The sequence below is a fragment of the Triticum urartu genome, chromosome 7A (genome assembly GCF_056163025.1).
Source record: "Triticum urartu cultivar PI428250 chromosome 7A, HENAU_Tu73, whole genome shotgun sequence".
In the NCBI taxonomy this organism is placed as follows: Eukaryota; Viridiplantae; Streptophyta; class Magnoliopsida; order Poales; family Poaceae; genus Triticum; species Triticum urartu.
Genome location: NC_141879.1, coordinates 631759166 through 631771105, shown reverse-complemented (window position 1 = coordinate 631771105; position 11940 = coordinate 631759166). Strand labels below are relative to the sequence as shown.

The window sequence follows — 11940 nt, the reverse complement described above, 5'->3', positions numbered from 1 at the left end:
AAATGAAATCTAACGGCCAGAAATGTGGTGACGTGAGAGGGCTGGAATTAGGTAATATATACTCCCTCCGTCTGAAAAAGCTTATCCCTCAAATAGATGTAACTGGCATCAAGCTAGTGCTAGATACATCCATTTGAGAGACATGCTTGGGACAAGATTTTTCAGACAGAGGAAGTATATGATATCATTTGGAGAAAAAGAAAGACACGTAGGTGGATTGCCCGTGCCTTTGGTGGGGTGAGCACCGATTCGAGCAGTGCGCGCGTCGCGGCATCATCCACGTTCGTCGGAATTATTAGCCTGCGGCACTGCGCAATGGGGATTATTGCACCAGTGAAGAAGACTTGAGGAGGGTTGAGGCCCACTTCAATACGAGGAGAGGAAGAAAGCTTGCCCGATTACAGATGTAACCACCGAATGAAAACGTGATTAGAATCAATCAGCTGCACAAATGAAAGATGCAAAGGAAAGGTGCTAATGTGCCATTAGCGGTATAGACGCACATGCAAATCATTGGGAAAGAAAGATCCCAGACTCCATCAGTGCACTTTATTTAGAACAAATTGTGGGAACAGGTTGCAGTTAGCGTCACGTTGCACACCCGTCTGAAACACTGCCAGAAATGACCAACGCACAAATACAGAAGCAAAACGTAGAGATCAAGCGTGAGCTAGCCCTCGCCCCCACCCCACCCCACCCCGGATTAAAAGCCGCGCAATGCATAGCTGGTGGTTTTGCTGTTTCTGCACCACTCTACTCCTCCCACAGTCCCACCTGCCACCGAATTGAATTCCTCCCGGCTTCCATCCAGCCTAAGTACTCCAATCAGCTAGAGAAAAGAATGACCCGAGCGGAAACGTTGCCGTCCTGCAGAGATTAGATTAATCTCAGCAAAAAGCGAGCGTTTACACTAGCAGCCGCGCATGTGTAGTACTATTAGTGGAGTAGTATCGTAATGTTTCTTTGGGAAGGGTCGTACTTATCTCATGCTATGCGTACTGTCATCTTGCGCTAGTCCGATAGATAACTGAAAGGAGAAAAGGCACCATCATGCTAACATAATCACTTGTTTAGCAAGTTGATATTAGCATAATATAGTGCCGGTAAGCGTTGTGCTGATGCTGAAAGCGAAAAATACCTTTTTCTTTACACGGATGCTGATAGCAACCTGCATGGAGCGCAGCGCCTACACAATCTAGCGAGGAGCGGGGGAGCCGTCAGAGGCCACCGAAGCGTCGCTGTCGGCCGGGGCCCACGCGGCAGAAATAATGTGACGAAAGCCAGCGGTTTTTTATACGAGCACGGGGGAATTGGATGGGAATGGAAAAGGCCCGGGACAAAAAATTCTATACGACCGAGGCGTACGGTGCCCATCGGGAGACCACCTCCAGCAGTTGACACGTGGTAAAACGGGTTTGAAAGCAAGAAGACTACTTAACATTTCCCACTTACGGTACTCCAGTATTAGTGGGAGTGGTAGGCACTAATGTTTCCCAATGTGCCGTTCCAAGTTTGATTCCTAAGTAGCGCAGTCTGTCATTTGATTTTTTTTTTTTTGCCTCTCCAGAGGCCAGGCCCACAAAATAAGAATTTTTTACTGATGTCACAACTTAGATGTGAGATAATATCTCAACTCACATCTAGATATGATATAGTCAGATCCAAAAGAAGAATGTTCAAAGAAGAAAATGCCACCGGAAGAAATATGTACATACTCCAGGATACGTTAATGTCGGTGCCAAGTTGCATGTCTCCCGATCACGCGGCAGGCACAAACACGCACAAGGCCGCAGGCAAAACCCAGGAACCAACCCCTGACCGCGTCTCAATGGCAAGTTTGAGAGCCAACACGAGCACGGAGGGGGGGGAAACACAGCCCAGATCACGGCGTGATCGGCCAAAAACCACCGGTTCCCGCGCGCGCGACGTCGATCCCGCCACCCTCACGTACGGGACTCAACCCGCAACCGCAACGCCGGTCGATCGATCGGTTAAACGAGAACCGGACCCTGGGTATGTACGTCTCGGCCGATCGCAGGTTCACAGCTCCTGCTCCGGGGAGCGGGGGAAGCCGTCGCGCTCTGCGGCGTCGGCGAGGTACCTCTCGGCGATGGCGGCGTGCACGGCGGCGCCGGTGGGGAGCACGTCCTCGTCGATCATGAAGTAGGGCGAGTGGCCCGTGTGCACGGACCCCAGCGTCTCGTTGCGCACGCCCACGTAGTAGAACCCGGCGGGGACGGCCTGGGAGTAGAAGGAGAAGTCCTCGGCGCCCATCATCGGCGGCACGTCGCGGTAGCCTCCCTCGCCCAGGAGCGCGCGTGCCGTCGCCTTGACGTGGGCGTACATGCGCGGGTGGTTCACCGTCGGCGGGTAGAAGCTCTGGTTCTCGAAGAAGTCGACGGAGGCCTCGCAGCCGTGCACCCGCGGCTGCAGCGTCATCACCTCCTCGATCCGCCGCCGCAGCGTGTAGAAGCTCGCGTTCGAGAAGGCCCGGAACGTGCCGCCTAGCACCAACGGCGCCACCTGGTCGCCGCCGTGGCTGAAGCTGCCGTTGACCATGGCGACGGACACCACCTGCGAGTCCAGCGGGTCCGCCTCCCGAGACACGAGGCTCTGCAGGCTGATGATGGTGGACGAGGCGGCCAGGACCGGGTCGGCGCCGGCGCGGCGGGCGAGTATCTGGGCCTTGAAGAAGCCGCAGCCGGCGAGCAGCGGCCCCGTCCGGGAGCCGACCACGGACGTCGGGTGCTGGTGCGACACATGGACGGCGAAGATGGCCTCCACGCCCTCCAGCGCGCCGTCCTCGATCATCCGCTTCGCGCCCGCGCCGGACTCCTCCGCCGGCTGGAACAGCAGCTTCACCGTACCCTGCACATAACCAAGTGCCACGGAGTACAATTTAAGTTTTAGATGAAAGTACAATTTAAGTTTCTCATTCGACTGTATTTCTGAATTTCATTAGTATGTTTTTCTCTTCTGAAGATAAAATACACTATTAATTTGGACCCTATGCTAACTGCAGGTCTTGGTTCCCACATGTTTACAGAGTAGCAGCAGCTGGTGTAACAAGGACAGGTTTGATGAAGACGGCGACAGAAATTTGACATCGACATGATCCAATTCGAGTAAAACCCTTTGATTGCAGTCACTGCTGAAGTGGTGGTAAATGACAATAATTCAGAAAAGATTATGATCATAGTGTAAGTTTTGCTTCCACACACCACCCTTAAAAGTTTGCACGAGTCTTATGCTATAATAACCTACATAATGACCAGGCATTCCGTCGAACACGGGGCATCCGATCCACCTCCCGAAAGCAGTGAACCAAACTGAAGGAATGTTGTACCACCAGCATCGCATTACATTGAGAAAATGCAGTTAATCAAGCCGAACAAATTCTGTCCTTGGCGCAACGAGACGGATGAATGACCGCGAGCATATATCCGCACCAACCATGGCGACTTTTTCCAGACTAGACGGCGGCGATCACGTCTTAAACGCTTGCAAATCCTAGTTGCTAATCATTCTTAAAAAATAAATAAATAATCCCACTGTACTCAGTAGCGAGGGCACACGTGAAGAGGAAGCTCGGGCAAAGCAGAGGGTCGCCGAATGTTTGTCCCGGACGGCTCGTGTCCTGACGCCACCATCAACATGATGATGCCGCCGCGACAGCTTTAGCACTTTACGCCGGGCGGGCGGCCGCGTGCCTGGCTCACGACGGTCTTATGACATGATTTTCGGCTAAGCACGCGCCTTTCGATCTTCTCTCGCAAAGCAAACCTAGTGCGTAGTACGCCCAAACCGCACGCATTGCAAAATCACATCGGCACAGCTAGTGCTAGCACGCAGCCAGTGTGGCAGAGGGACATGGCCAGAGTCCCTTGCACGGCAATGGTGGCGTGCGGGCAGACGGGAGGGACGCCCGGGTACAACCTACGGACAGCTATAGAGACCATCGTAGCCACTCGAAGGTGAAGTTCAGCGTGCTAGCTAGCAGACACTGATGGGAATTCAGTTGAGAGAGATTACCTTGAGGTGGCGCTCGCGGGCCTTGAGGATGCTGGCGGCGCCGAGCAGCATGGCGACGTGCGCGTCGTGGCCGCACGCGTGCATCTTCCCGGGGTTCTTGCTCTTGTGCTCCCACTCCACCGCCTCCTGCAATCAAACAACGTGTCAAACGAAGCAAGTTTGGTTGGAGTCGAACCAGAACAACAGGGGATCCCGGAGAGAGAGAGGGAGGGAGACAAAAGGCGATGAAAAGCAGGAGAAAAGTCTGTTGCTTTTTGGCGTGAAAAAAAACTGCCCGTTCGGGGCACTCAGAAAGACGGGGGTTTCGCATGGCAACCGGGATCCGCGCGTCCAAGGGCCTCACCAACGGCGGGTGCCGTTTCGGGCACCGGAACGAGGAGAATCTTTTTAAAAACCCATCTGTCATCTTTCTGGTTTCAGATGAAAACAAGCAGACGCTTCCGATGAACTCGATCGATGGATCGAGACTGCTCGCGGGCAACGTCCACAGGCCGCGTGTTTCTCTTCTATCTTAGTGCAATCATTCACCCAGCAACCACAAGTTAAAAATATGAGTTCAATGCTGAAAGAAGGCCCGAACTTGAAGAAAACTGGTCATTTTTTTCTAGTGGGGAATGACAATGCATTGGTGGTGCATCTATCCTCCACCACCCCATTAACCAAGTGGCCACAAGATAAACAGCTTGAACAGAAAACAAACGGAGTATGTAGTAATAACGATGAGAAAATCTAAGAAACTGTGTGGAAGCTTAGTAGCATGCTGGGCTCGATCGTTTGTTATGGGCACTCAGAGGCTGCAAAAGGCGCACGTGCGCGAGATAAGAACACGTGTCTGTTCACGCAGCGGCGGCAGTTACTTGTACGTACCTGGATGGGCAGCGCGTCCATGTCGGCCCGGAGCGCGACGACGGGCGGCCGGCCGGTGCCGACGGTGGCGACGACGCCGGTGCGCGCCAGCGGGTACCGGAAGCCGACGCCCATGCCGTCCAGCTCCTCGCGGACCAGCCGGCTCGTCTCCACCTCCTCGTACGCCAGCTCGGGCCGCTCGTGGATCCGGCGCCGCACCCGCCGCAGCCACGCCGCCATCTCCGGCCGCCCCGCCAGCCCCGCGATCTCCTCCTTCCACCCGGACGCGCCGCGCTCGCGCGACGACCCGCCGACGACGGCGGAGATGGCGACGTCGACGTTGTCGCAGATGGGGCCGCCCCGCCCGCTGGCGTTGGCGCCCTTGCCCAGCCTCGCCACGGCGCCGAGGACCACGTCGTCCTCCAGGAACGCCGCCGGCGACGAGGGGCCAGCCGACGCCACCACGAGCGGCGCCGCCAGCAGCACCAGCAAGAGAAGCACGGAGGTCGGACGCCCGCCCTCCATCAACGGCGATGGCGCTGCGCTGCACTGCTGCCGCTGGCTGAGCTCTGCGCGTGTCCGGGCACGAACAGGGTCGGATGGCTATACCACAACGAGGACACAACTATGCATGATGGGCAGCGAGCGCACACTGGAGCGGGGGGGAGGGTTAAATTAGGCCACCTGGCAGGGCGGAAACAAAAAATCTCCCTCCTTTTCCATTCCCATCCAATTCCCCCCGTGCTCGTATAATGAGCCGCTCGCTCCCTCTCGTCACATTATTTCTGCCGCGTGGGCCCCGGCCGACAGCGACGCTTCGGTGGCCTCTGACAGCTCCCCCGCTGCTCGCTAGATTGTGTAGGCGCTGCGCCCCACGCAGGTTGCTATCAGCATCCGTGTAAAGGAAAAGGTTTTTTTTTTGCTTTCAGCATCAGCACAACGCTTACCGGCACTATATTTATGCTAACATCAACTTGCTAAACAAGTGATTATGTTGGCATGATAGTGCTTTTTCTCTTATCAGTTTTGTATTCAACTGGCACAATGGTACACATGGCATGAGATAAGAATGACCCAAGAAAACATATGGTATTATTACATCAGTGGTTGTGCACATGCCCCGCCGGCGGCATGCCGATCAGTTAGTGTGAACGCTCGCTTTTTTGGTTGCTGGGATTAATCTAATCTCGGCGAGACGGCAACGTTTTCTCTCGGGTCATTCTTTTCTCCGGCTGATTGGTTTTTGTTTGGTTCCTGCTATCGATCTGCTGGCTGGAAGCCAGGAGGAATTTAATTCGGTGGCAAGGCAGGTGGGAGGAGGAGTAGAGCGGTGCAGAAACAGCAAAACCACCAGCTACGCATGGCGCGGCTTTTAATCCCGGGTGGAGTGGGGGCGATGGCTAGCTCATGCTGGACGCATGTATTTATTTCGGGGTCATGGATGGATGAACGGACAACTTTCGTGGCAAGTAGGTCTTGGCTAGTAGTAGACAGTAGTACTCTATCCCGTCCTTTTTACTTTACGTATTAAATTTTTGTCAAGTCAAACTTACAAAATTTGATCATGTTTATATTTAAAAATATCAACATCTACAATATTAAATATGTATATACTACCAAATTACATTTCAGGGTGAATCTAACAATATTGATTTGGCATTGTGAATGTCAATACATTTTTCTATAAATTTGGTTAAAGTAGAGATACTATGACTTTGGACACAACTCCAAATATGCTCTTGTCCCGTTTTATAAATAAAGCAATGGTCCATACAATTCAAGTTCAACAGCCCTCGACATTTTTTTAGAAAAGAAGGAATATCCCAGCCTCTGCATCTAGATGATGAATACAGCCAATTTATTAATTATTAACACAAGTCCTTATAAAGTCATACAACAATAAGACCAAAGTTACCATCTCAGCAACCTTTGTCATTACTCCTATCTAGCTGATGAAGGGACGCTGATGGTCTGGGTCTAATACCAAACAGACCTCGCAGCCAAACATAACATCTAAGACCTGAGGTCCCAACCAGGACGCCTGCCGGGTATGGGCACCCACCAGTCCAGCGTGCTCCTCAACCAGGACACATGTCGGGTATGAGGCCACCACAGCCACCTGCCACCTATCCATCTTCAGAGTTGTACTGCTGCACCGGCCTTGCCCGGTCTCGCTGCCGCCGACGCCACCACGACGCCAGACAGCGTCGACCTCCTGCGCGTGTCCGTCACCACACATCTGACGCCAAGCCTCCGCTGCTCCATGCCGCCAAGAATATGTAGAAATAAACACCGCTCCACCGAAAGGGAGACAGCACACCCCCACCCCTCACCTGCAGACCCTCCCATCCGTTCCTAATGTCCTTGGCACCGCCTCCAGGAAGGTTACGGTGCACGGGGCGCCGCCGACGCCCGATCCGCATCGAATCTTGGGCTTTCACCCGGACATGGGTCGGAGTGGAGAGATGGTATCCTCAGCAGCGCTTCCAAGGAGGAAAGCGACGCCAAAAGGCGGCGTCGCTGCTGCCGGCCAGCCAAGGCGGCCAAGGTTTCCCTCAGACACCGATCTGTTTCACCAGAACACACCGGAGGTGGATCCGACAAGATCCAAAGCCGAACCGGGGACTGGGAAGGGATGCATGGAAGGGATCCAACAGCCCTCAACATACAACATCTGTGGCCACAGTACAATCAAGCTCAAGAAAGCATAAAAGAAATAGAAAAAAAAACACCTAGTGGCGGCCGCGTAGCGGCACTACGAGGATGATAGTCGACGTGCCGAAGCCAGAAGCGCATCCATCATCAAGCCAAGTCGGTCGCGATCATGTTGCCTCGAGAGCGGGTGCCAGTGCTGCAGAAAAATAAGGAATTTGAAGGAGTCAGACGCCTTTCTCGGAAAAACCTACTCTATCACCATCTTATTCTTAGTCGTCCAAAGAGTCCACGACATCGCTGCAAAAATAAGCCAAAATAGGCGGCGATGACGCGACGGCTGTAAAGCTCTAAGTTGGAGAAACTCCGCGAGATTTAGGGCCTCCCATTCAGGCCCCAATGCCTCGCGGGCGTACGTCCAAAGTACGCTCGTCGTGGTACACGAGAAGAGGATATGTGTGCCAGTCTCTGATACCGCACAGAGAGGGCATACACCATCACCAGGTCCGTGCCGCTTAACTACCTCTATCCTCGAGGGGAGGTGATCATGTAGTAATTGCCAAACAAAAATCTTAATCTTTAAAGGGACGGGGGCTTTTCATAATGGGGACAGCCAAGAAGCAACCTGTGACGGGCAAATGACAGAACTTATATGTAGATTAAGAGGCCATTCGGAAACTCTCCGCTCCGTAACTCCATTGCGGAATGGAGCGGCATCCAATGAAATTTTGGCGAGTGGTAAAATGGGCGCTCCGCTCCCTGGCGAAGAAGCGGAGTATTACCGAACACAGGCTAAAAAGGGCCGGAGTGAGTAATATGGTTCGCTTGATCTCCACGTTTCGCTTCCGTCTTTGTGTGTTGCTCATTTCCGGCAGTGTTTCAGACGGCTGTGCAACGTGACGCTAACTGCAAAGTGTTCCCATATTACACTGATGTCTGATGGAGTCTGTGATATTTCTTTCCCAGTGATTTGCATGTGCGTCTATACCACTAATGGCACATTATCACCTTTCCTTTTCATCTTTAATTAATTTGTGCAGCTGATTGTAATCACGTTTCGCTTCAGTGGTTACATCTGTGATCAGGCAAGCTTTCTTCTTCTTCTTCTCACACTATTTCTTTTCTCAACTTTCTTCTGCTGTATTGCGCAGTGCCGCAGGCCAATAATTCCAACCAACGTGGATGATGCCGAGACGCACTGCTCGAATCAGTGCTCACCCCACGAAAAGCACAAACCAATCCACCTACGTGTCAATTTTTTTTGATTGATCTCCTATCATTGCATAACCAAACAAATGACATCGGACCAAAGAGATATAAAAAACGGGATGGCAGTTTCTCCAATAAGATCAAAAAATAAACATAGGTTTATTTTGAAACTGGTGCTCTAGCTTTGCGTTTGGGTGTGGCTAGCTCTCAGTTGATTTAGATTTAACTAAGTCTTAATCAACTAAGTCTTAATCAACTGAGTCTTAATCAACTGACACAATATGCTAGAGAAAAAGGAAAAACTGAAGAAGAAAACATTGCACGGATCTTAATATAAGATCTTACGGATATAACACCAACTAAGACTTAACGAAGTCTTAGTCAACTGAAACTTAGCAAAACTATTTGCGTTTTGCATCTTCAAATGAGTCTGCTTCGATAATTTTTACCTGTCCTATTAGACTTAGACTTGTTGGCCAAGCTTTAGCAAGAATTAAGAGGGGGCTAAGTCGTGTGTTTTCTGTGATCAGGAGCACAAGACATTGGACCACCTTCTCTGTGGATGCATCGTCTCCCGGTCAATTGCCACGAGCTTCTTGCTTGGTGCCGCCTCACCGTAGCTCCCCCGGATGGTAACACCGGCTTCTACAAATGGTGGAGCACTTGCACCTTGGCCCTACCTCCAAGTATACACAAGGGTACAACATCCCTCATGGCCCTATGGGCCTCAACGATTTGGAAGCACCGGAATGCGTGTATCTTCGACAATGCAAGTCCCTCACATGCACACATCACAGACCAGATCAAGGAGGACGCGCATGCCTGGGCCATGGCGGGCGCCAAAGGACCAAACAAGATTTTACCTACAACATGATCTCTTGTAACTAGGGTTGAGCAACCCTTTCTCTGTTGCTCATCCTCCGTCGGTCGTACCTTTCCTTGTATACATTTTTTTTTGAAAAGGAGGAATACACCCGGCCACTACATCAGGGTGATGCTTGCAACCATTTTATTAATGCGTGGTTCGAAAACAAAGTCTCAGGTCCAGCAAAAGCTTACAAAAGGAGCATGAGAACAAAGAAGATTGATAAAAGAATGCCACAGCCGGCGAAAAATAGGCCTAGATGATTAAACACCTATCCTATTATTTGATCGCCATCCTAGGGTTGCATCCTTGTATTTTCTTTCCCCTATCAATGAAATGATATGCGCCACGCATATTCATAAAAAAGATAGATAAGAGGGGCAATTTAAGGTATTATGTCAAATCTGGCCTACAAAGTGATGGGTATTAAGTGTAAATCTGAAGAAAAAACAATCTGGGGGCTATTGCCCATGTTGGCCCTAATTAAGCTCCACCACAAGTTACTGTTGGATAACGTTGCATGGAAAAAAAATGTGCACACGCAAGATCTATCCATGGAGATGCATAACTACGAGAGGGGAGAGTATATCTACGTACCCTCATAGACCGTAAAGTGGCGGCATTTATTAACGTGGTTGATGTATTCGAACACCTTTGCGATCCAACCGATTAAGTACCGAACGTACGACACTCCCGCGTTCAGCACACATTCAGCTCGATGACATCCTCGCCTTCTTCATCCAACAACATAGGCGAAGTAGTAGATGAGTTCCGGCAGTACGACGACGTGATGACGGTGGTGATGATCTTGTTCCGTAGGGCTTCGTCGTGCACTGCGGAAAAACTGGACGAAGGACTAAACTGTGGAGAGGGGCGCCGCACACGGCTCAGAGATTGTCCTTGGTTGTGTGGCGCCCCTCCCTCTCATATATATAGGTGGACGATCTTTATCAGTCGAACCTTATAACAACATACGCAATTCACTTTGTCCGTTGGTATGTTACTTGCCCGAGATTAGATCGTCCGTATCTTCATACCTAGTTCAATCTTCATCGGCAAATCTCTACTCGTTCCGTAAGAGCATCTTCAGCCACGCCCCCAGAAAGGCCTCCCCAAGCGATTTTTTCGCGCCGGCGCCGAAAAAACGGCCCGGTCGCGCCCCTAGGAGCCCGATTTTCGCCGGCCTGGGCCGAAATCAGCGTCGGCGGACCCAGGCCGAACCTGGCGCGCTGGGGGACGCCCGGGGGCGCCGGGGCGAGTTGTTTTGGCGCGAAGCAGCCGCGGGCCTGCCGAGTCAGCGAGACCGGCGCTTCGTCGCCCTCATCGCCTCGGTTCCCACGGGAATCAATGCCAAGGCTGCCGCGCTGCCGCCGCCGGTCAGCCTTGCCACTGATTCCTCACGGGTGGTGCGTCACGGGGCGGCGCGGTGACACCTCCCCTCCCGCGCACGTGTACACATGGGCGCGGCTATATAAGCCGGTGGCCTCCCTCGCCTCTGGTCACACCAACCCTAGCCGCCGAGCTCTCCCTCTCCCGTGCGCCGCCGCCGAGCCTCCCTCTCCCGTGCACCGCCTCCGAGCCCTCCGAGCACTCCGACAGCCCCGGCGATGGCCGAACAGTTCCCCGACGACGAGGCGGTGGCCAACGGCTTCGGCCGCCGCTCGCTCCACGAACAGGAGTCGTGGCTCCTGTTCGAGGCCAACATCCCGGCGCCGCCGGACGTGCGTGCCGGGCCGACGGGGTGGAGGCTCAGCAACGGGGGAGTGCCCATTCCCCCGCTGCCCGACGCCGTGGCACGCGTCCCCTAGTTCGCCGCCGAGGTAGAGCTCGTGCGCGCCTCCCTCACCGACGAGCAGCTCGCCCTCCCCCAGTACGCCACCGACAACCACGCGGCGTGGGCGGCGTACTTCGAGCGTCGTCAGGAGCAGAGGCTGGCGTCCACCAACGGGGCGCGGGTGGTGGGCGGCACGAAGAACAGCGAGGGGCGCCACGTGTGGTGGAGCGTGCCCGGCCGCATGCTCGAGGGCGTGCTGACGCACCTTGAGGGCGGCAACATCCCGCCGCTGGCATACCCTCCCCCGGCGGCCGCCCCCGCCCACCGCCGACACGCCGGGCAATGGATGCCCAGGAGGTTCGGCTCCTCCTCAACGTCCTCCTCGCACTGCTCCTCACGCTCTTCTTCCCACTCCTCCGGCTCTCCGGCGCTGCTCGGCGTCAAGGCCGAGCCCGTGGTGGAGACGCCGCTCGGCCGGCGCACTCGCAGCGCCGGCATCGTCATCAACGAGGGCGGCCGGCGCACCTCCTCGTCGGCTCCTCCGTGCTTCGTCAAGCCAAAG

The 11940-nt window shown here is 53.6% G+C and overlaps 1 protein-coding gene and 1 pseudogene across 1 annotated transcript; one reads left to right on the top strand and one right to left on the bottom strand.

Annotated features, from left to right (window-relative positions):
• Positions 1 to 1579: 1579 nt before the first annotated feature.
• On the bottom strand, positions 1580 to 5594 carry LOC147960829 (IAA-amino acid hydrolase ILR1-like 6). Its single transcript, XM_087531379.1, has 3 exons — positions 4900 to 5594; positions 4033 to 4158; positions 1580 to 2868 (listed from the first exon to the last, which is right to left on the bottom strand). Exons 1-3 carry the CDS (start codon positions 5401 to 5403, stop codon positions 2041 to 2043), a joined length of 1458 nt encoding a protein of 485 aa, XP_087387505.1. The 5' UTR covers positions 5404 to 5594; the 3' UTR covers positions 1580 to 2040.
• A 1334-nt stretch (positions 5595 to 6928) lies between these two features.
• On the top strand, positions 6929 to 11638 carry LOC147960828 (uncharacterized; annotated as a pseudogene).
• Positions 11639 to 11940: the final 302 nt, after the last annotated feature.

Bases quoted from the DNA above. Each gene is read 5' to 3' on its own strand.
- LOC147960829 (XM_087531379.1), bottom strand. From the start codon at position 5,403: ATGGAGGGCGGGCGTCCGACCTCCGTGCTTCTCTTGCTGGTGCTGCTG. The intron at 4,159-4,899 runs GTACGTACAAGT...GTTTGATTGCAG, and splicing joins TGGACGCGCTGCCCATCCAG to GAGGCGGTGGAGTGGGAGCA. The intron at 2,869-4,032 runs GTAATCTCTCTC...GGTTATGTGCAG, and splicing joins CCCGCGAGCGCCACCTCAAG to GGTACGGTGAAGCTGCTGTT.